Source organism: Tachyglossus aculeatus, chromosome 22 (assembly GCF_015852505.1).
Source record: "Tachyglossus aculeatus isolate mTacAcu1 chromosome 22, mTacAcu1.pri, whole genome shotgun sequence".
NCBI lineage: Eukaryota > Metazoa > Chordata > Mammalia > Monotremata > Tachyglossidae > Tachyglossus > Tachyglossus aculeatus.
Window position 1 is genome coordinate 32,597,088 of NC_052087.1, and position 15,987 is coordinate 32,613,074.

Sequence of the window (15,987 nt, forward strand, 5' to 3'; positions counted from 1 at the left end):
ATACGATTGATGATGATGATGATGGAGCCTGCATCCATCCCACCGGAGCCCCGGCTTGAACTGCGGGTCTCAGCTGCCTGCGCCCTGGGCCCCTTAGACACTAATAATCTTTTTTTGTGCCATGGTCTTCCTATTGATTGTCCTGAACTTCTTGTCCACATTCAAAGCTTATTCCTCAGAGAGGGAGCAGAGGATGGGCATTTTCACCCACAGCCTTCTGGTGGACAGAGAGTAGGAGAGGAGCTTGCCCAAGGTCACACCCACTGTGGCAGCACGAACAGAGGCTGGAGATGAACCTCCCTTTGCAATCCTGCTCCTCGGGGCTTGAGTCCCACCCGTTCCTCCCTTCTCCCGTGCTTCCAGGCCTCTAAATGACTGCAAATGACTGGGAACTGGGTTGACAAGTTCCCTGTCTAAAACAAGCTTAATGTCTAAAATGGAGAGAAGATGGTGGAGAGAGCCTTAAAGCCAATGGGGAGGAGATTTTGTTTGCTGTGGAGAGGCATGGGGAACCAACGGAGGGTCTGGAGGAGAGGAGAGATGCATGTTGAGCTGTGGTTCAGGAAAGCCATCCATGCCATAGTGGGTAGTAAAGATTGGAGGTGGTGAGAGGGAGACTGGAGACCGGAGAGGAGATGACCCAGTATTCTAGCCACTACTTAACTAGAGCTTGACTTGTACTTCCCAAGCGCTTAGTACAGTGCTCTGCACACAGTAAGCGCTCAATAAATATGACAATGAATGAATGAATCCTAAGAACTGCGCTTCTTGGCCACTGGAGAGTGGATAGGATGGGGGGGCAGAGTGGCACGGGGAACTCGCCGTTGAAGCAATGCAACAGTGGAAGGGTCATTCCAGATGCCAGGAGGCGAGCAGAGGGAGGAAAGGAGGGTGGGAGAGAAACCCGCAGCTCCCCCCGGCCCTTGGGGTGACTCCCAGGCTCTCCTTCATTCCCACCCCAAGTCAGAAAGAGGCTCTGGAGCCCCACAGCATCCCCCCCACCAACCCATCCCAGCCTCCACCAGTTCCATCCCCTGGGGCCAAACCACACACCACAGCCAGGACCACCAATCCCCCCAAATTTTATTGTTTCAAGTGGCAAAATTTCATTGGTCTCCATGGGGTGCTGGGAGGGGTGGGGGGAGGGCGGGGGAGTGCAGGGAAGAGGGAAAAGAGGAGGAGGAGGAGGAGGAGGGGGGCTCTGCTGCTCATTACAAAACCAGAGACTTTATAAAAATGCTATAAAGTGGTATCAAAAGAAAATCAGACAGTGGGGAGGTGGAGGGGGCAGAAAACCGTCAACCGCTAATGACCGAAACCAAAAAGAGGGTGCGAGGACGATACAAAGTGCATAAATGTGCCTGGGCCTCCCCCTCCCGTCCTCCTCCTCCTCCTCTTCCTCCTCCTCCATGCTCTGCCGGGGCTCCGGGACGTGGGAAGGGGGCGCAGGCCCGGCTCCAATCCTCGTCCCTCCCCCGACCCCCATGGTGGGGGCTGCCCGAGACTCCAAGCAGGAGCAACCTGTCAGGAGGGAGGAAAATGGATGAGCGGGAGAGGGGAGAGGAGAGGTTAGAGGTGGGAGGCTCCCTCCCTCCCTCTGCTCCTGACCAAGAGGAGACTCCCGTCAACCCCCCTGCAAAAGAGTCCGGCGGCCTCTTCTTCCACATCTCAACCCACCCCAAGGTTGGAGACGGTGGGAGGGAATGAGGAACCGTGAGGATTTAGTGGCTGGGGAAATAAAAACTCCAAATTCTCCTAGAGGTCTCGGCCCCTCTTACTCCTTCCCGCACCCCCACGGATGCCCCAGGCTCACTGGGCCCAGCCACCGGAAAGCCGCCCGGTGAGCTTGGGGCATCAGTGGTGCCGCCTACAATGGGCACGGGGCTGACCCTGAGGATGGAGGGCACAGTGGCAGCCATCTGGTCCCTCCTTCCCTAAGCGGGGGACCGCCCGTCCCCGTCCCCATGGTTTAACTCAGGGGAGTGAGGCCCACAGCGGGGTTTCAATCCAGCAGGTAGAGCGCGAAGCCGGCTTCCATCTAGGTGCTGGGAGGGGAGAAAGTAGGAGTCTCCCCAATCCCCCCGAGGCCACCAATAAATGAGGCCCCTGGGGCCGATCCAGCACACACCCAGAGGAATCCAGAGGAGTGATGCCTGCAGGAGGAGGGGGAGGGAAATCCCAGGATCCCTGCAATTCCTCGGCGTAGGACCGGGCCAGCCCAGGCCTCAGACACCACAAGTCCCATCCCCGTCCGGGGCCGGGAGACCCTCACCTCAACAGCTCCTCCTCATACCCTCTTCTTCTTCAGCTTCAGCGCCTGCAGCCAAGTAGGAGAAGACGACCCTTCTGACCTAAAGGCGGGTAGAGGGCCGAGGTCAGCGGGCGACTCCCAGAGCACGCGGGGAGGAGGTCAAGGAGCGGCTGCCCAAGAGGGGAAGGACCGCCCCCTCGGCCTGCGGGCTCCTCCGCTCCACCTACCCTGAGGACTTCTCCGGCTTCGGGGGCAGGACCAGGGGCTTCCCCAGGCCGGGAACTTTGCAGGATTTGGAGCGTTGAACCAGGGACTCTTTCTGCGTGGGTTTAGCCTCCACCTGCTCCCCTTCCTCGGCTGAGCGGTTCCGGGGTCGCAGCTTGGCCTGGGGGGGTCAAAGGCCAGGTCACAGACAGGGAGACAGGTGGTGCAGATGCGCAAAGGCAGGTAGAAAGAACCACCCATTTGGGGGCGAGGCGGAGGGACCGGCTGAGCCCGGAGGGCCCTCCCCTCAGCCGGGGGGGGCCGCGGGTCTGATCGGATCCCGAGGTAGGGGCTGGGGACCAGGGGCCATGGTACCTTTAGGGCTGACGGGCTGAGGCCAGGGAAGAGGTTGACTTTCAGGCTCTTGGACCCCAGGCTCATCCGCGTCCGGCGGCTCTGCGGCTCCTCCGCCACTTCCTCGTCCGACGACGCCCTCCGTGTTGGCCGGGGCTCTGCGGGCACGGCGGGCAGGGGACTCAGGGCACAGCAGGCTCACGGGACGGCAGACTCGCCACCTCCCAGCGCCTCCGGTGCCTCCCCCACCCGACATCCTCTTATTCAACTTGCCACCCTCAACGGGCCCAGCCGGGTGAGCCGAGCTAAGCCACGGCCCCCGCCCAGCCCCCCGGGCCCTCAATCCCCTACCTGTGGAGTCCTGAAAGAACCAGGAGTCGGTGGACTCAGCCAGCCCCAGGGTGGCCCCCGGCCGGAGGGCCGGAGCCCGGTGCCCACGTTTGCGCCCCAGGTTGGCACGGCTCCGATACATGGCACTGTCCAGGACCTCCGTGTCCTGAGGGGAGAGAGACAGACTTCGATGAGGTCGCCTGAGGTTTCGCCCCACCGTCCATCTGGCTGATGAAATCTCCCCCTCTGCACGGCCACTGGTCTAGGCTCCCGAGGGAGGGTGCTTTGGGGGGCTCCCCTTTCATTCCCCGAATCATCCCATTCCCCTCCGGACCTGCCCCTCCCACCGTGGACTACCAAAGGCCTCTGGGCTGCTGGAGCCCTGGAGGACTCCACTCCGATCCACCCGAGGGTCTCCTGTCCCTAACTCTCACTGCAACCGTACTCTCCAAGCACTTAGTACAGTGCTCTGCACACAGTAAGCGTTCGATCAATACGACTGAACGAATGGATGACCCCCAAGGCCCTCCCCAGGCGGGGATCAGCTTCGCCCAAGCGCTCCACCACGACCCACCCTGCCGCAGGCCTCCCAGAAGGTTCATCGATAGGTAGTATTAATAATGAACGAAGCTGACTTCCTGCAGACAGACCGGTCCTCGGCCCCCCCAACCCCTGCGCCAGGCCCAGCCCCGCCTGACCTCTATGAAGGAGAAATCCTGGCTGGAAGAACCGGTGGTGAAACTGCGGAGAAGCCGCCTCGGAGCCGGGGCCGGCGGGGCCGTCTCCCGTCCGTCCCCCGAGGGGGTCTGGCTTCCGTCCGGCTCCTCTCCCCGACCGGCCTCGCCGTCGGGCTGGGCTCGCCGGGGGAGAAGGGGGTCCTCTCCCGGCTCGGAGGATGCCTCCTTCACACCTTCTGCCTCGGCCATAGCTGCCGCCTCGTCTTCCTCCTCCTCCCCCTCCTCCTTGGGTGGCCCACTGAGGCCCGAAGCCGCCCTCTCCCTGCGGGCCGCCGCTTTGGAGGAGCTGTTGGCCAGCATCTCCTCCAACAGGCTCTTGGAGCCGGAGGGTGACGAGCGGGAGAGGTGTCTGCCTGGGCTGCAGCGGGGCGAGGAGGGAGAAAGGGGGAGAGTAGGGGATTAGACCGAGCCGTTCTACCCAAACCCGCCTCCCTCCCCTTCCGGGCGATTGCCCGTTCTCTAATTCCCTTCCTGTCTTCCCTCCGCATATCTCGAAGGAGAGATGCCCTCGGTGCCCGGAGCAGATCCCTGAAAGGACCAGATTCCGAACCCTCAGGAGTTGGATGAGGGCACGTGGAGCTCAGAGCCTAGGGTGGAAGCAAGGTCTTTGGTGGGTCCACTCCTTCTCTCCCTCCCTCCAGACTTCACGGGCGTCCTAAGAGGAAAGAGCGGGACAAGGCCCAGAAATTGGGTAGCTCAGGGGCCCAGAGGGCAGGGGAGGAGCGGAAGGGGAGGGTGGGGAGAGTGGGAGGAGGGAGGAAGAGGAGGAAGGTGGCAGATGAGTCAACAGGCAGTCGGGAAAGGAGAGAGAGCCCACGTGCGTTTGCCTGTCCTGCTGCAAACCACTGACAGATGGAAATTCAACCCTGGAGAGGAGGCGGCTGCAGCGGGGAAAAGGAGAAGAATCAGAAACAACTCTGGAGTGATTCCCAAGACAGAGCATTCCTCGGGATGGGTCTGAAGCCTCGAAGCTAGCCCCCCAACCCAGGGGAACGGGGCCACGTTCCCCTGGGGCAGGCTAAGGCGGGAAGACGGGGGAGAACGGGCCCTTCCCAGAAGAGCTAAATGACCGGGCGACAGACAGATCACCTTGCCCGGAGCCTGCGGCCCAAACCAAGCCAGGGACGGTGGCGGGACACAGATGCAACTACAGGTCTCCCAAGGGGGGCGGTCCCAAGGGATGGGACGTTGCCGATTCCCAGGCCGTTCACTGACTGCGAGAAAAAAGCGGAGCAGCTGGGTCATCGCTCAAGGCTTGAGAGAGGCAGGACAGAGGCTCCCAAGGGGCAGGAGGCAGAGATTCCTGAATAAGCTCCGGGCCGAGGAAAACCCAAGGAGTGTGGAAGGGCTGCACCATGGGGGCCGAAGAGGCCTGGAGAGGGCCGGGGAGAGGCGGAGCGCCAACACCGGGACCCAGGGGGGGTGGCTCCACCTGGTCACCTAACCACAGTCATCACCTGAGAGAACGGTGGCCCCACATACACACGAACAAACCCCGGGGGACCTCCGGGTGCCCACTCAGGGTGGCCCCCTGGGTCCTCGCCTTGATCGGGTCACCTCAAAGCTCCTCATGCGCAGAGATGACTAAGGCAGCTCCCAGCCCGGTAGTTAATGGGCCTGATTTGCTACTGACGGTGTGACCTTAACAAGTCATTTCGCTATACAGTTCACCAGCTGTAAAATGGGGTTAACAGTACCTGCCCTTACCTGCTTCACAGGAATGTTGTAAAGATAAATGATATAATAGACACAGAGTCTGTGGAACACCTAGGTGGCAGGACACCATATAAATCTATGGCATGATTGTTATAACGATAGCTCAGGCCTTAGTCTCTCTCACACCTTGAACTAACCCTGGCCTCTCCTCTTCTCCATTCCTCCCCTCAAAATCTTCCTCCCAGCACGAAGCTCATCCCTGGTAATCTCAACACCCTGGCCAACCAGAGTTCCCTGCTCCCCAACCAACTCTCGGATACCCCCACAATTCACTCTCTTCACCCCCAACTCCCAGCCCTGCGCCTTTCCTTTCCTCTCAGCCTGTGCTGTTCCTCCTGCCATCCCCAGGCCTCCTGACTCCAGTCAAGTCTCCAGCGCTCAAAATAACCAGCCCCTTTTCCCCGGAAGCCCTCCCTCCCGACACACCAGACTTTTCTCCTCCTCCTTCTACCCCACCCACCAAATTCCTTTTCCTCCTATCCCCAATCCCGCCCCATCCCCTCTCTGCCGTACCACAATTCCCAGTCCGTTCTCCCCCTGTAATCCCAGCTGAAGACGCCGCTCTGGGGAGAACCCGTGATGCTTTTGGGCCCAAAGGAAGACCTCCCCCAGAAAACGTTCCCCTCACCTGGTCCCCAGGTCGCTGGGGTCGCGGATGTCCGGCTCCGGCTCCGCGCCCGAGGCCCCGCTGCCGGAGGGCTGGGCGGAGGGGTCTCCAGGTCGACTCTCAGAGGCACGCAACCAGGCCGTCTCTCCTACTCCGAGTTCTCTGGCCTCACCGGGACTGCCGGTTCCCAAGCCGCTAGGCAATGCCACGTCCGTGGGGCCGCGGTCGTGGGACCAGTCCACCTGTCCCACCCCGCATCTTCTGACTTCGCTCGGGCCGTCGGAGCCCAAGTCGCCCGGTAGGTCCGCGCTCCGGAGCCCCAGGTCCGGCGACCAGTCCGTCTGTCCGACTCCACACTGCCGGGTCTCGCTGGGCAGGTCTCCCAGCTCCGAGCCGCTGGGCAGATCCATTCTCCTCAGGCCGAGATCATGGGTCCAGTCTGTACATCCCACCCCGTGCTCCCTGGCCTCTGTGGGGCCACCTGACCCCAAGCCGCCGGTCAAATCCATGTTTCTCAGTCCAAGGTCAGGGGTCCAGTCAGCCTGCCCGACACCAAGCCCTCTCGACTTGAGAGAGCCTCCGGAGTCTCCGCCGGACACACTTATGTTCCGTAGTCCGAGATCGGGGGTCCAGTCCATCTGCCCTGCTCCGCGGTCCCTGGCCTCGCCGGGACCGCCAGACCCGTCCACGTGACTCAGGCCGAGCTCACGGGTCCAATCGCTCTGTCCTCTCCCGAGTTCGCCGGCTGCCCCGGCCCCTCCGGACCCCAAGCCGCCGGCCACGTCCAGGCTTCTGAGGCCGAGGTCGTGTGACCAGTCCACCTGTCCCACTCCCTGCTCTCTGGCCTCGCCGACGGACACGTCCAGGTTCCTGAGGCCCAGATCGCTGGTCCAGTCCGTCTTTCCCACCGGCACTCGCCCGGACGGTACGAAGTCCGCGTTTCCGACCTTGCCGGTTGGACTCCGGGTGGCCATTCCTGGGCAGCTGCCCCGGTCCGTCCCGATGATGCCGAACTGGTCTCCCCGATCGCTGCCCTCGATGCAGAAGTCACCGCTCCAGTCCCGCCCGTCCAAGCTGAACTCCCTTTCTGGCCGCTGGATCTCGGAGTTTCTGAACTCAGTGGTCCAGTCCGTCTTCCCAAACTCCCTGTCCTGGTGGTCATCCTCCCTGCCACTGTAAGCCCCAAGCTCATCTCTCCTTCCGAAGGGCCTGTTCTGCCGGTCGGCATCGCTGCTGCTGTATTCGCTCATCCAATCCTTCTTCCCGAACTCTCTATCCTGGCGGTCGGCATCGTCGGTGCTGTATATCCCGGCCTGGTCCCTCTTCCCGAACTCTCTATCCTGGCGATCGGCATCGCCGGTGCTGTATATCCCGGCCTGGTCCCTCTTCCCGAACTCTCTATCCTGGCAGTCAGCATCGCCGGTGCTGTATATCCCAGCCTGGTCCCTCTTCCCGAACTCTCTATCCTGGCGGTCAGAATCGCTGGTGCTGAATGTCCCCATCTGGTCACTCTTCCCAAACTCTCTATCCTGGAGGTCGGCATCACCGGTGCTGTATATCCCAGCCCGGTCCCTCTTCCTGAACTCTCTATCTTGGCGGTCGGCATCACTAGTGCTGTATATTCCAGCCTGGTCCCTCTTCCCAAACTCTCTATCCTGGAGGTCGGCATCACTAGTGCTGAATGTCCCCATCTGGTCCCTCTTCCCAAACTCTCTAACCTGGAGGTCGGCATCACCAGTGCTGTATATCCCAGTCTCGTCCCTCTTCCCAAACTCTCTATCCTGGAGGTCGGTATCATTGGCGCTGTATACCCTGGCCAGGTCCCTCTTCTCAAACTCTCTATCCTGCCAATTGGCATCCCTGGCGCGGAACGCTCCGGCCTGGTCCCTCGTCTCAAACTCTCCATTCTGGCGGTCAGTGTCACCGATGCCAAATCTGCTGCTCCAATCTCTCATCTCCAGCTCCTTCCCCTGCAGGCTGGGGCTGCCAGGATGATAGGACCCCTCTGGGTCCTCCTTTTCCTCCTTGTCGGAATCTCTGGTGCTGGATTCACTGCTCGGCTTTGTCTTCCCAAACTGCTCTTCCTGCAGTTCTGAAGTCCCCCGGCCAAACCCAAGGCTCGAGTCTTTCTCGCCAAAGCCCCCGCCCTGCGGGTGGGCATCGCTGCTGCTCAACTCCTTCGTCCAGTCCCTCTTGCCGAACTCTCCATCCCGGCGGTCGGCAACGCCGGAGCCGTGCTCCCCGCTCGGCTCCGTCTTCCCCAACTCCCCGTCCCGCCTGGCGGCCGCGTCGGAGCCGTAGGTGCCCGCTTGCAGGCTCTTCCCGAACTCCCCGTCCCGGGCGTGGGCCTGATCCGGACCCCCTGGGATGAACCTCTCCCCTCGGTCTCCGCCACCGCCGCAGCTGAGGTCAAACTCACCGCCGGCTTCGGGCTGGCCGAGGCCGAACGTGCCGGCCCACTCCTTCTGTCCTCGCCGGCTGCCCCCGCTGCCGTACTCTCGGGCCCAGTCCCTCTCCCCGGAGGCTGGGGCTCGCTCGGGCCCCGAGCCCCCGAGGCCGTATCCCCCAGAGGACTCTCTGGCCCAGGGTGAGGGGCTGAAGTCCCTGGAGTCCCCTCCAATCCCAAATTCAGTCCGCAGGTCCTTCTGGGCCCAGCCAAGGAGTCCCTGGAGAGACAGAGAGGAGAGAAAGAGAAGGAGAGTCATTCACTTAGGGGCTGGGGATGAGAACGCGGGACGGGGGTTGGGAAATACAGGCTACGGCATCGGGGATGGGCCCCGGCTCGCCCTTGGGCCCTCGGGTGCCTCCAAAGCCTCTGCGGGCTGAGCGGGGGAGGCCTCTTTGGGCTGCGGGCGCCGGGCTTCGGGTCACGACGCCGGGCGTGGGGGTCCCCCTCTAGGCCCCGCCGCCCCCTCCGCTCCCAGGAAGTTGGGGAGGTGCCCAGCAGCTCACCCAACTCTCCGGCGAGGCCGGTACTCACCGGCCTGAGCGGGCTGGGGCCCCTTGGGCCCTCCTCTGGGCCGCGGGCCCGCCCGGCTTCGTCCCTCAGGGCCGCGTTGGCTAGCAGCCGCTCCAGGACGGACATGCTGCCCGCGGCTTCCCCGGCCCGGGCCATGGTCCCCCGGCCCCGGCTGGGAGGGACGGCCGGAGGGACTGGGGCGAGTTCTTGCCCTCCGCCCGACCCGTCAGACACGGACACGGGCCGGGCTCGGCTCCGACTGCAGCCCTACCGACCGACCGACTGCCCAACCCCACCAGCGCCGGCCCCGCCCAGAAACAAGTTGAGTCACACACAGACACACACACACACACACATACACACTCCCTGTGACCCACCTACTGTGGCCACTGCCAATAACAACGACGGGGCAGGCCTTAACCCTTTCCAGCCCAGGGCCTAGGCTCTCCGCCCACACCTCATTCTCACCTATCCCGCCGTTGACCCCCGGCCCACGTCCTCCCCCTGGCCCGGAATGCCCTCCCCCTAAACACCCGCCAAGCTAGCTCTCTTCCTCCCTTAATAATAATAATGATGGCATTTATTTATTAAGTGCTTACTATATGCAAATCACTGTTCAAAGCGCTGAAGAGGTTACAAAGCCCTACTGAGAGCTCACCTCCTCCAGAAGGCCTTCCCAGACTGAGCCCCCTTTTTCCTCTCTTCCTCCCCATCCCCCCGGCCCTACCTCCTTCCCCTCCCCACAGCACCAGTATATATGTCCGTACAGATTGATTACTCTATTTATTTGACTTGTCCATATTTACTATTCTATTAATTTTGTTCATGATGTGCTTCTAGCTTTATTTCTATTTCTTCCGATGACTTGACACCTGTCCACGTGTTTTGTTTTGTTGTCTGTCTCTCCCCTCTAGACTGTGAGCCCGTTGTTGGGTAGGAACCGTCTCTCTATGTTGCCAACTTGTAATTCCCAAGCATTCTGGGGACAGTAAGCACTCAATAAATACGATGAATGAACCTGGGCCTGGGTCAGGGCCGTCTCCCTAAAACGCCTGGCCACACCCAGAGCCCCAGCCCCTTAACCCCCACCTCCCTCTTTCCCTCTCCCACCAAACGGGCCACCCTTCCGTCGCTCCACCGTCAGTTAGGGAAGAAATCCCAATTTCAATCCAGATCTGCCCCCTCCCCGGCCCCAACCAGCCCCGCAAGGTTCCACAGCTCCCTAGTCCAAACTCATCCAATATCCCGGACCGACCCCCCTGTACCCCACATCCGACCATCAGCATCCCTGTCCCCGGCCTGCCCTCACCTCGGGCCTGGCGTCGGACGCCGGGGTCTCCCGCGGCTCTGGTTCCACCTCCTTCGCGGGGCCGGCGGCGTCGGGCGGGGGGGAGGCCAGGAGCTCGTCCAGCCAGCGAGCATCTCCTTCTGGGGGTTCTGGGGACACTCCCTGAGTGCCCCCTTCCTCGGCCCGAGGGGCGCCGGTGGTCTGGGCCCGGGCGGTATCGTCCTCCCACGTGGCCGTGGCTCGCTCGGGGAGGTCGGCATCGGCGAACAAGACGCAGGGCTGGGCAGGGAGGGCCGCGGGCTCCAGTCCCCGCACGGGTTCCATCAGCGGCTGGGCCACGGTGGCGGGCGTGGAGGCCTGCGGCCCGACGGGGGGCTCCCCGGGCTCGTCCGCCTCCTCAGCCTGCAGCAGAGCCGGCCCCGGTGACCTCTGACCTCGAGGCTCCAGGGGATGCACGGGAGGCTTTGGGGGCTCGGAGCCGGGAGACCCTCTGTCCCCTCCGGGGGCTCGGCCGCCATCGCGTCCCCCGCCGGCCCGTGAAGCGGCGGGCCCGGGCTCCAGGTCCGAGTCCCCTCCCTCCCCTTCGGAGAGGCCGGAGTCGTCCGCTTCCGTGATGGGTGACGGCGGCGGCGAGTCCAGGCGCCAGACCCCCAGGCCGGAGGGCCGCGTGGGGAAGGTCCACTCGAACGACTGTGACAGGCTCCAGTTGGACTCCGTCCCGTCCCCAAAGGGGCGGTCCAGGGCGGAGCCGCCTCCCTCCGGGGGCTGGGACAGGGCGGCCAGAGACCCCCCGAGCTCTGCCCGGGCCCGCTCCGGGGGCCGCAGCCCACCCTCGGAGAAGCGGCGCTGCTCCAGGTTTGGAGGCCGCTGGCTCGCCTCCTCTCCCACCTCTTCAGCCGGGAACGTCCGCACGTGCTCCCCAAAGGGGGTCCCCAGGAGCGGAGACCGGGGGGAGGTGACGCGGGGCCGCTCTGGACTCGGAGGTTCTGGGGGCTGGGAGAGGCTGGGGGGCCTCTCTGAGGGAAGGGCCGGACCGCAGGCTCTCGGGGACTCCTCGGGGGGTCGAGCCGGGCCGAGGGATAGGGGAGGCCTGGAGAGGCTGGGGGACCCCGGGGAAGGACGAACCAGACTCCCGGACGGAGGAGCCTCGGGGAGTTGAGGCGCGGCCTCGGGGAGCGGGCTCGGAGCGGCCCCGGCCGGCGTCTCGGCCGGACGAGGGGTGTCTCCCGAAGAGACGGTCGGACCACGGGGTCCCGGGACCTGAGGGAGGCTGGCGGAGCCCCCCGGGGAATCCGGACTCTTGGACCCCACGAGCTGATCACCGGGGTGTGAGGAGAAGAGCTCTGGCCCGTCCGAGACGCCAGAGAGACGGAGAGAGACCTCCGTGGGGGGACTGGAAGAGTCTGGGCTTTCCAAAAGGCGGGGAGATTCTTTGTCAGAAGGGCTGGGAGGGGAGGGGGTCCAGGACTTAGAAGCCTGTGAGAGAGAGGAAAGAGAGAGAGAACGGTGAGCGAAGGGGAAGGAAAGAAGATCACCACCGATCTTACTACAAGCAGAGGCTCTCCACCCCGGGATGAGCAAAATGGAGTCTTCTCCCTCTCCCACAGTCTCCCCCAAATCGGGAGGACAGAACACCCCCGTGGCTAGACACCCGGCAGCTCCCCAGGAGGCATCTGCAGGGATGGAGGCGGAAACCCATCTGTCAGGAGTGGCATCTGAGTCTTAAATAATCAGCAGAAACCCCAGCGCCCAAGCCAGGGGCTTGCGGGGGCAGACGGGATCTGGGTGCCTGCATTCTCTCCCCAGCCGGGGGCACGGTGGAGTCTAAGAGGAAGTCCCTTCCAGAAAGGAGCAGCTTCTCCCCAGACCGTTCTGGGCTCTCTCTCTCTGTCCTGAAGAGAGCAAGGCTGGTCCCTCAAGGGAGGAGGCAGCCCCTCTGGCCCAGCCGACCCTGGCTGGGACTCATCGCCCGAAACCAGCAGGGAGTCAGGGGCTCCACAAGCCTTCCCGGCCAATTGCCACAGAGCCTGAAGGAGAACAGGGTGCACAGATAGAACGGGCGAGAGAAAATTCTCAAGGTTTGGACGATTCTAGGCCCGTCACCTCCGCCCACCCTCCACCGCCCCCGATTCACGGTGGGGAGGACGGTGAGAGAAGGGGGAAACCTGCGGGGAGGAGAAGAAACGGGCGGTGGAACCCAGAAAGTGGCCCGGAGGAAAAGATGCAAGGAGAACTCACGTCAAGGGGCGCTTCTGGACTTTTCGGCCCGGCTGGGTCCTCCCTGGGATCTGGCTGGAGCCCCAGTTCACTGAAGGAAAGAGAAGAAGGGAAGTCACAGCCACTGGATTTGCCCACACAAACCCCATCTCTGGTTTGGGCAGGCTGACAGGGTCAGGGTGGGGAGAAGGGTTCTCCGTCCCATGAACGCTAAAGAGTCAGACATTACCCACTGATAGCTCCTGGTGGGCAGGGATCGTGCCTATCGTACTGTGCTCTCCTGATTACTTACATTCATTCATTCAATCGTATTTATTGAGCGCTTACTGTGTGCACAGCACCGTACTACGTGCTTGGGAAGTACAAGTTGGCAACATATAGAGACGGTCCCGACCCAACAACGGGCTCACAGTCTAGAGGGCTCCGCACACAGTAAGCACTCAATAAATACCACTGATTGAATCTACCAAAGGGATCTGAGCAACCCTGAGTGGCCCTGAGGTACAAACGCCCACAATCTCTCAGCTTCCATACTCTCCCTCACCTCCCAGTCCCCCCCACCCCACAAGGGATTAACTACATCCACTTCCGCTAATGCCCAAGTATAATAATAATAATGATAATAACAAGTAGGGTATTTGCTAAGAACTTACTATGTGCCAGGCACTATACTAAGCACTGGGGTGGATACAAGCAAATCAGGTTGGACACCGTCCCTGTCCCACGTGGGGCTCACGACCTACATCCCCGTTTTACCGATAAGGTAACTGAGGCACAGAGAAGTGAAGTGACTTGCCCAAGGTCACCCAGAAGCCTAGCGGTAGAGCGGAGATTAGAGAACCCATGACCTTCAGATTCCCAGTCCTATGCTCTGTCCGCTATACCGTGCTGCCACGCTACGATTCGGGAGGGTGGGAAGCACGGGAGGGAGGAGAGGGGGCCGTGAGTCCATTCGCCGGAGGCTGGTCGGAACCGTCCTCTTTTCCAAGCGCAGGACACGGAGAATGAAACCGGGTCCTGAGGACGTCCGCGTCTCAGGGCCCGGAATGGTTAACCTCCCCGCCCTCCTCCCCCAAGCAGGTGAGGGCAGTTCTGGGCTAGCTGCCCAGGTAGCGTCGCCTCCCCTTCAGCTGCGGGTGGAGGGAGGGAGGGAGGGTCCTGCCGCACGGGGCACGTCCCTAGACGGGAGCCAAAACCCCGGGGGACGACGACAACGAAGGCTCCGCTCCAGGCTGGAGCTCTGGGCCTCAGGCTGGAGGGGAGGGGGGAAATGAGTCCCGATCCCCATCCTTCTGACCCCTTAGGGGCACCATGCTCCCCCACAAGGCGCCGCGGCTCCACAATCCGGCCTGGGGAGCGACCCAAAAGGCTCCGCCAGCCTTTCTGACGCCCCCTGAATAGAAGGTGCCCCAGAGTACCCCGCGTGATGCACTGCAGCCGTCCCGGGTTCCCCCCCGGCCCGGTGTCCGGCCTCGTCCCGCTAGGCCCGGACCCGCCAGGTACCTCGCCCCGTTCCCGGAGGAAGCGCTCCGGGGTCTCTCACCTCTCCGGGGCCCGCTGGCCAGGCTCGCCGCCTGGCTCTGGCGACCTTGAGCCCAGGCCGGAGCCTCCTTCCTGCCGGCTCTCCTCCCCCGGGGCCTCCCCCCGGGGCGGCCCCGCGGCCCGGGGGCCGCTCCGCTCCTCGTCGGCCGGGCCCCGCACGGCGCCGTAGCCCCTGGGGCCGTAGCGGGAGCTGCCGTCGTGGTTGAAGGTCAGGCGGGAGCCCCAGAGCCGCTCGGGGCTGGCAGGCCCCTCCCTCTGGGACTCCCGCTCCATCTTGGCCAGGATGTCTTCCACGGCAGCGGCGGCGGCCAAGCGCTCCGACGCCGGGCGGAACGGGGCCGGGGCCTTCCGGACGCCCCCCGAGGCTGGGCCCCTGGGGGCGGGGGCCGCCGGGACCCCGTCCTCCCTCCCCGGCCCTCCCGCCTGCGTCCCGGGGGCCCTGGCGGGGTCTCCCCCGGCCGGGGGCTCGGAGGCCGGGCGGGGGGCGAAGGGTAACGGGCGCCTGCTGCCTCCGTACGGCTGGGGTCCCGCCAGCATGTTCATCTTCCGGGCCGAGGGCAGCTCGGCCAGGGGGGCCGCGGGGAGGCCGAGGCCCGAGGGGCACCAGCAGGCTGGGCTTGGCGGGCAGAGCTGGTTTGGCGGCCCAGGCCCGAGGGCTGGGTTTGGGCTTGACTGGGGGCTTGGCACGGGGGTCACCTGCGGAGGAGAAGAAGAAGGGGAAGTGAGCGGAGAGAGCCGGGGGGAGAGACGGCCTCTGGGCCTGAAGAGCTTGGCCCGAGGCCTCAGCCCGCCCTGTTCCCAGGCTCTCTCTCACGGGAGGAAAGGGGCCGGGAACCCGCCGACGGATTTTCCCCACGGTCTGAGGCCCCTGGGGTCTCCAAGCCCCACTCTCAGGAAGAAAGTCTTCCCCCTCGTCCACCTCTCCGCCCCGCCTCCCCTGCTTACCTGGCTCGGCTCCACCTGGCAGCGGCGGCCCGTCCTCGCTCTCCCGGGAGGGCGAAGAACTCGGGGACAGGGAAGCCATGGCTGAGCCTTCCCTGAGCGTTGACAAATTCATCACATGCGGCGGATCCTGGAACGGAGGGGGAGGGGGACGGGAGGGAGAGGTCAAGGGGGAGGCGTCCCGGGAGAAAGCCCAGCCGACGACGACGGGCCGGGGAGAGGGCGGCCGAAGCCCAGACGGCGGCCGGGCAGGGGAGGGGGCTCGGAAATCGGGGGGTGGGAGGGAGGGATGACTTTCGGAGTCGGGGGGACGGGCGGTATCACCTCCCACTGGCCCGTCGGGCAGAGTGCCTGCCCACAGGGCCGGCACCAACTCAACCGCCACGGGACGGGGCCTTCCCACCTGTCGCCATCCCGGGAGGCGAGGGTGGGTTTCTGCTTACCTTTCCCACGGCCACCCCCTTATATCCCGACTTCCAGGCCAAGAGCGCCCGGTCCGGGGCAGGACAGGGAGGGACTCGGCGTCTGGGGGAGCTGTCGTGAATCACCTCGTGGGGACGGGAAAAACCCGCTCCACACCAGCCCGCCGCTCCACCCTCCGTCCGCCCCGCCCGCCCTCCCTCCCCGCTCGGGCTGGGAGTGGCTGGAACTGGCCGCCCCTCCCCGGAGCCCCCATCCCAGCTGGCCCATCCAAACACGGAAAAACAGGGAATGAAAAGTAAACATCTGGAATACATTTTTTTTTTTTTAATTTCTCAATCGCTTTGGCGTAGCACTGGAATTTGATGAGGTAAAGCCAGGGCCTGGTCCCGTTGCCATGGAAATGGCCTCCCACTGGAT

General features: G+C 63.6%; 1 protein-coding gene across 1 annotated transcript; it reads right to left on the reverse strand.

The window, feature by feature from the left end:
* Positions 1 to 1,079: 1,079 nt before the first annotated feature.
* Positions 1,080 to 15,698, reverse strand: TNKS1BP1 (tankyrase 1 binding protein 1). The gene is given in 13 exon segments (XM_038765289.1): positions 1,080 to 1,521; positions 2,273 to 2,351; positions 2,479 to 2,636; positions 2,831 to 2,967; positions 3,161 to 3,305; positions 3,838 to 4,234; positions 6,221 to 8,865; positions 10,468 to 11,922; positions 12,685 to 12,754; positions 14,207 to 14,778; positions 14,780 to 14,901; positions 15,151 to 15,277; positions 15,591 to 15,698. Coding segments are annotated over 11 exon segments (5,877 nt in total). The 5' UTR covers positions 15,263 to 15,277; positions 15,591 to 15,698; the 3' UTR covers positions 1,080 to 1,521; positions 2,273 to 2,287.
* Between the last annotated feature and the right edge of the window lie 289 nt (positions 15,699 to 15,987).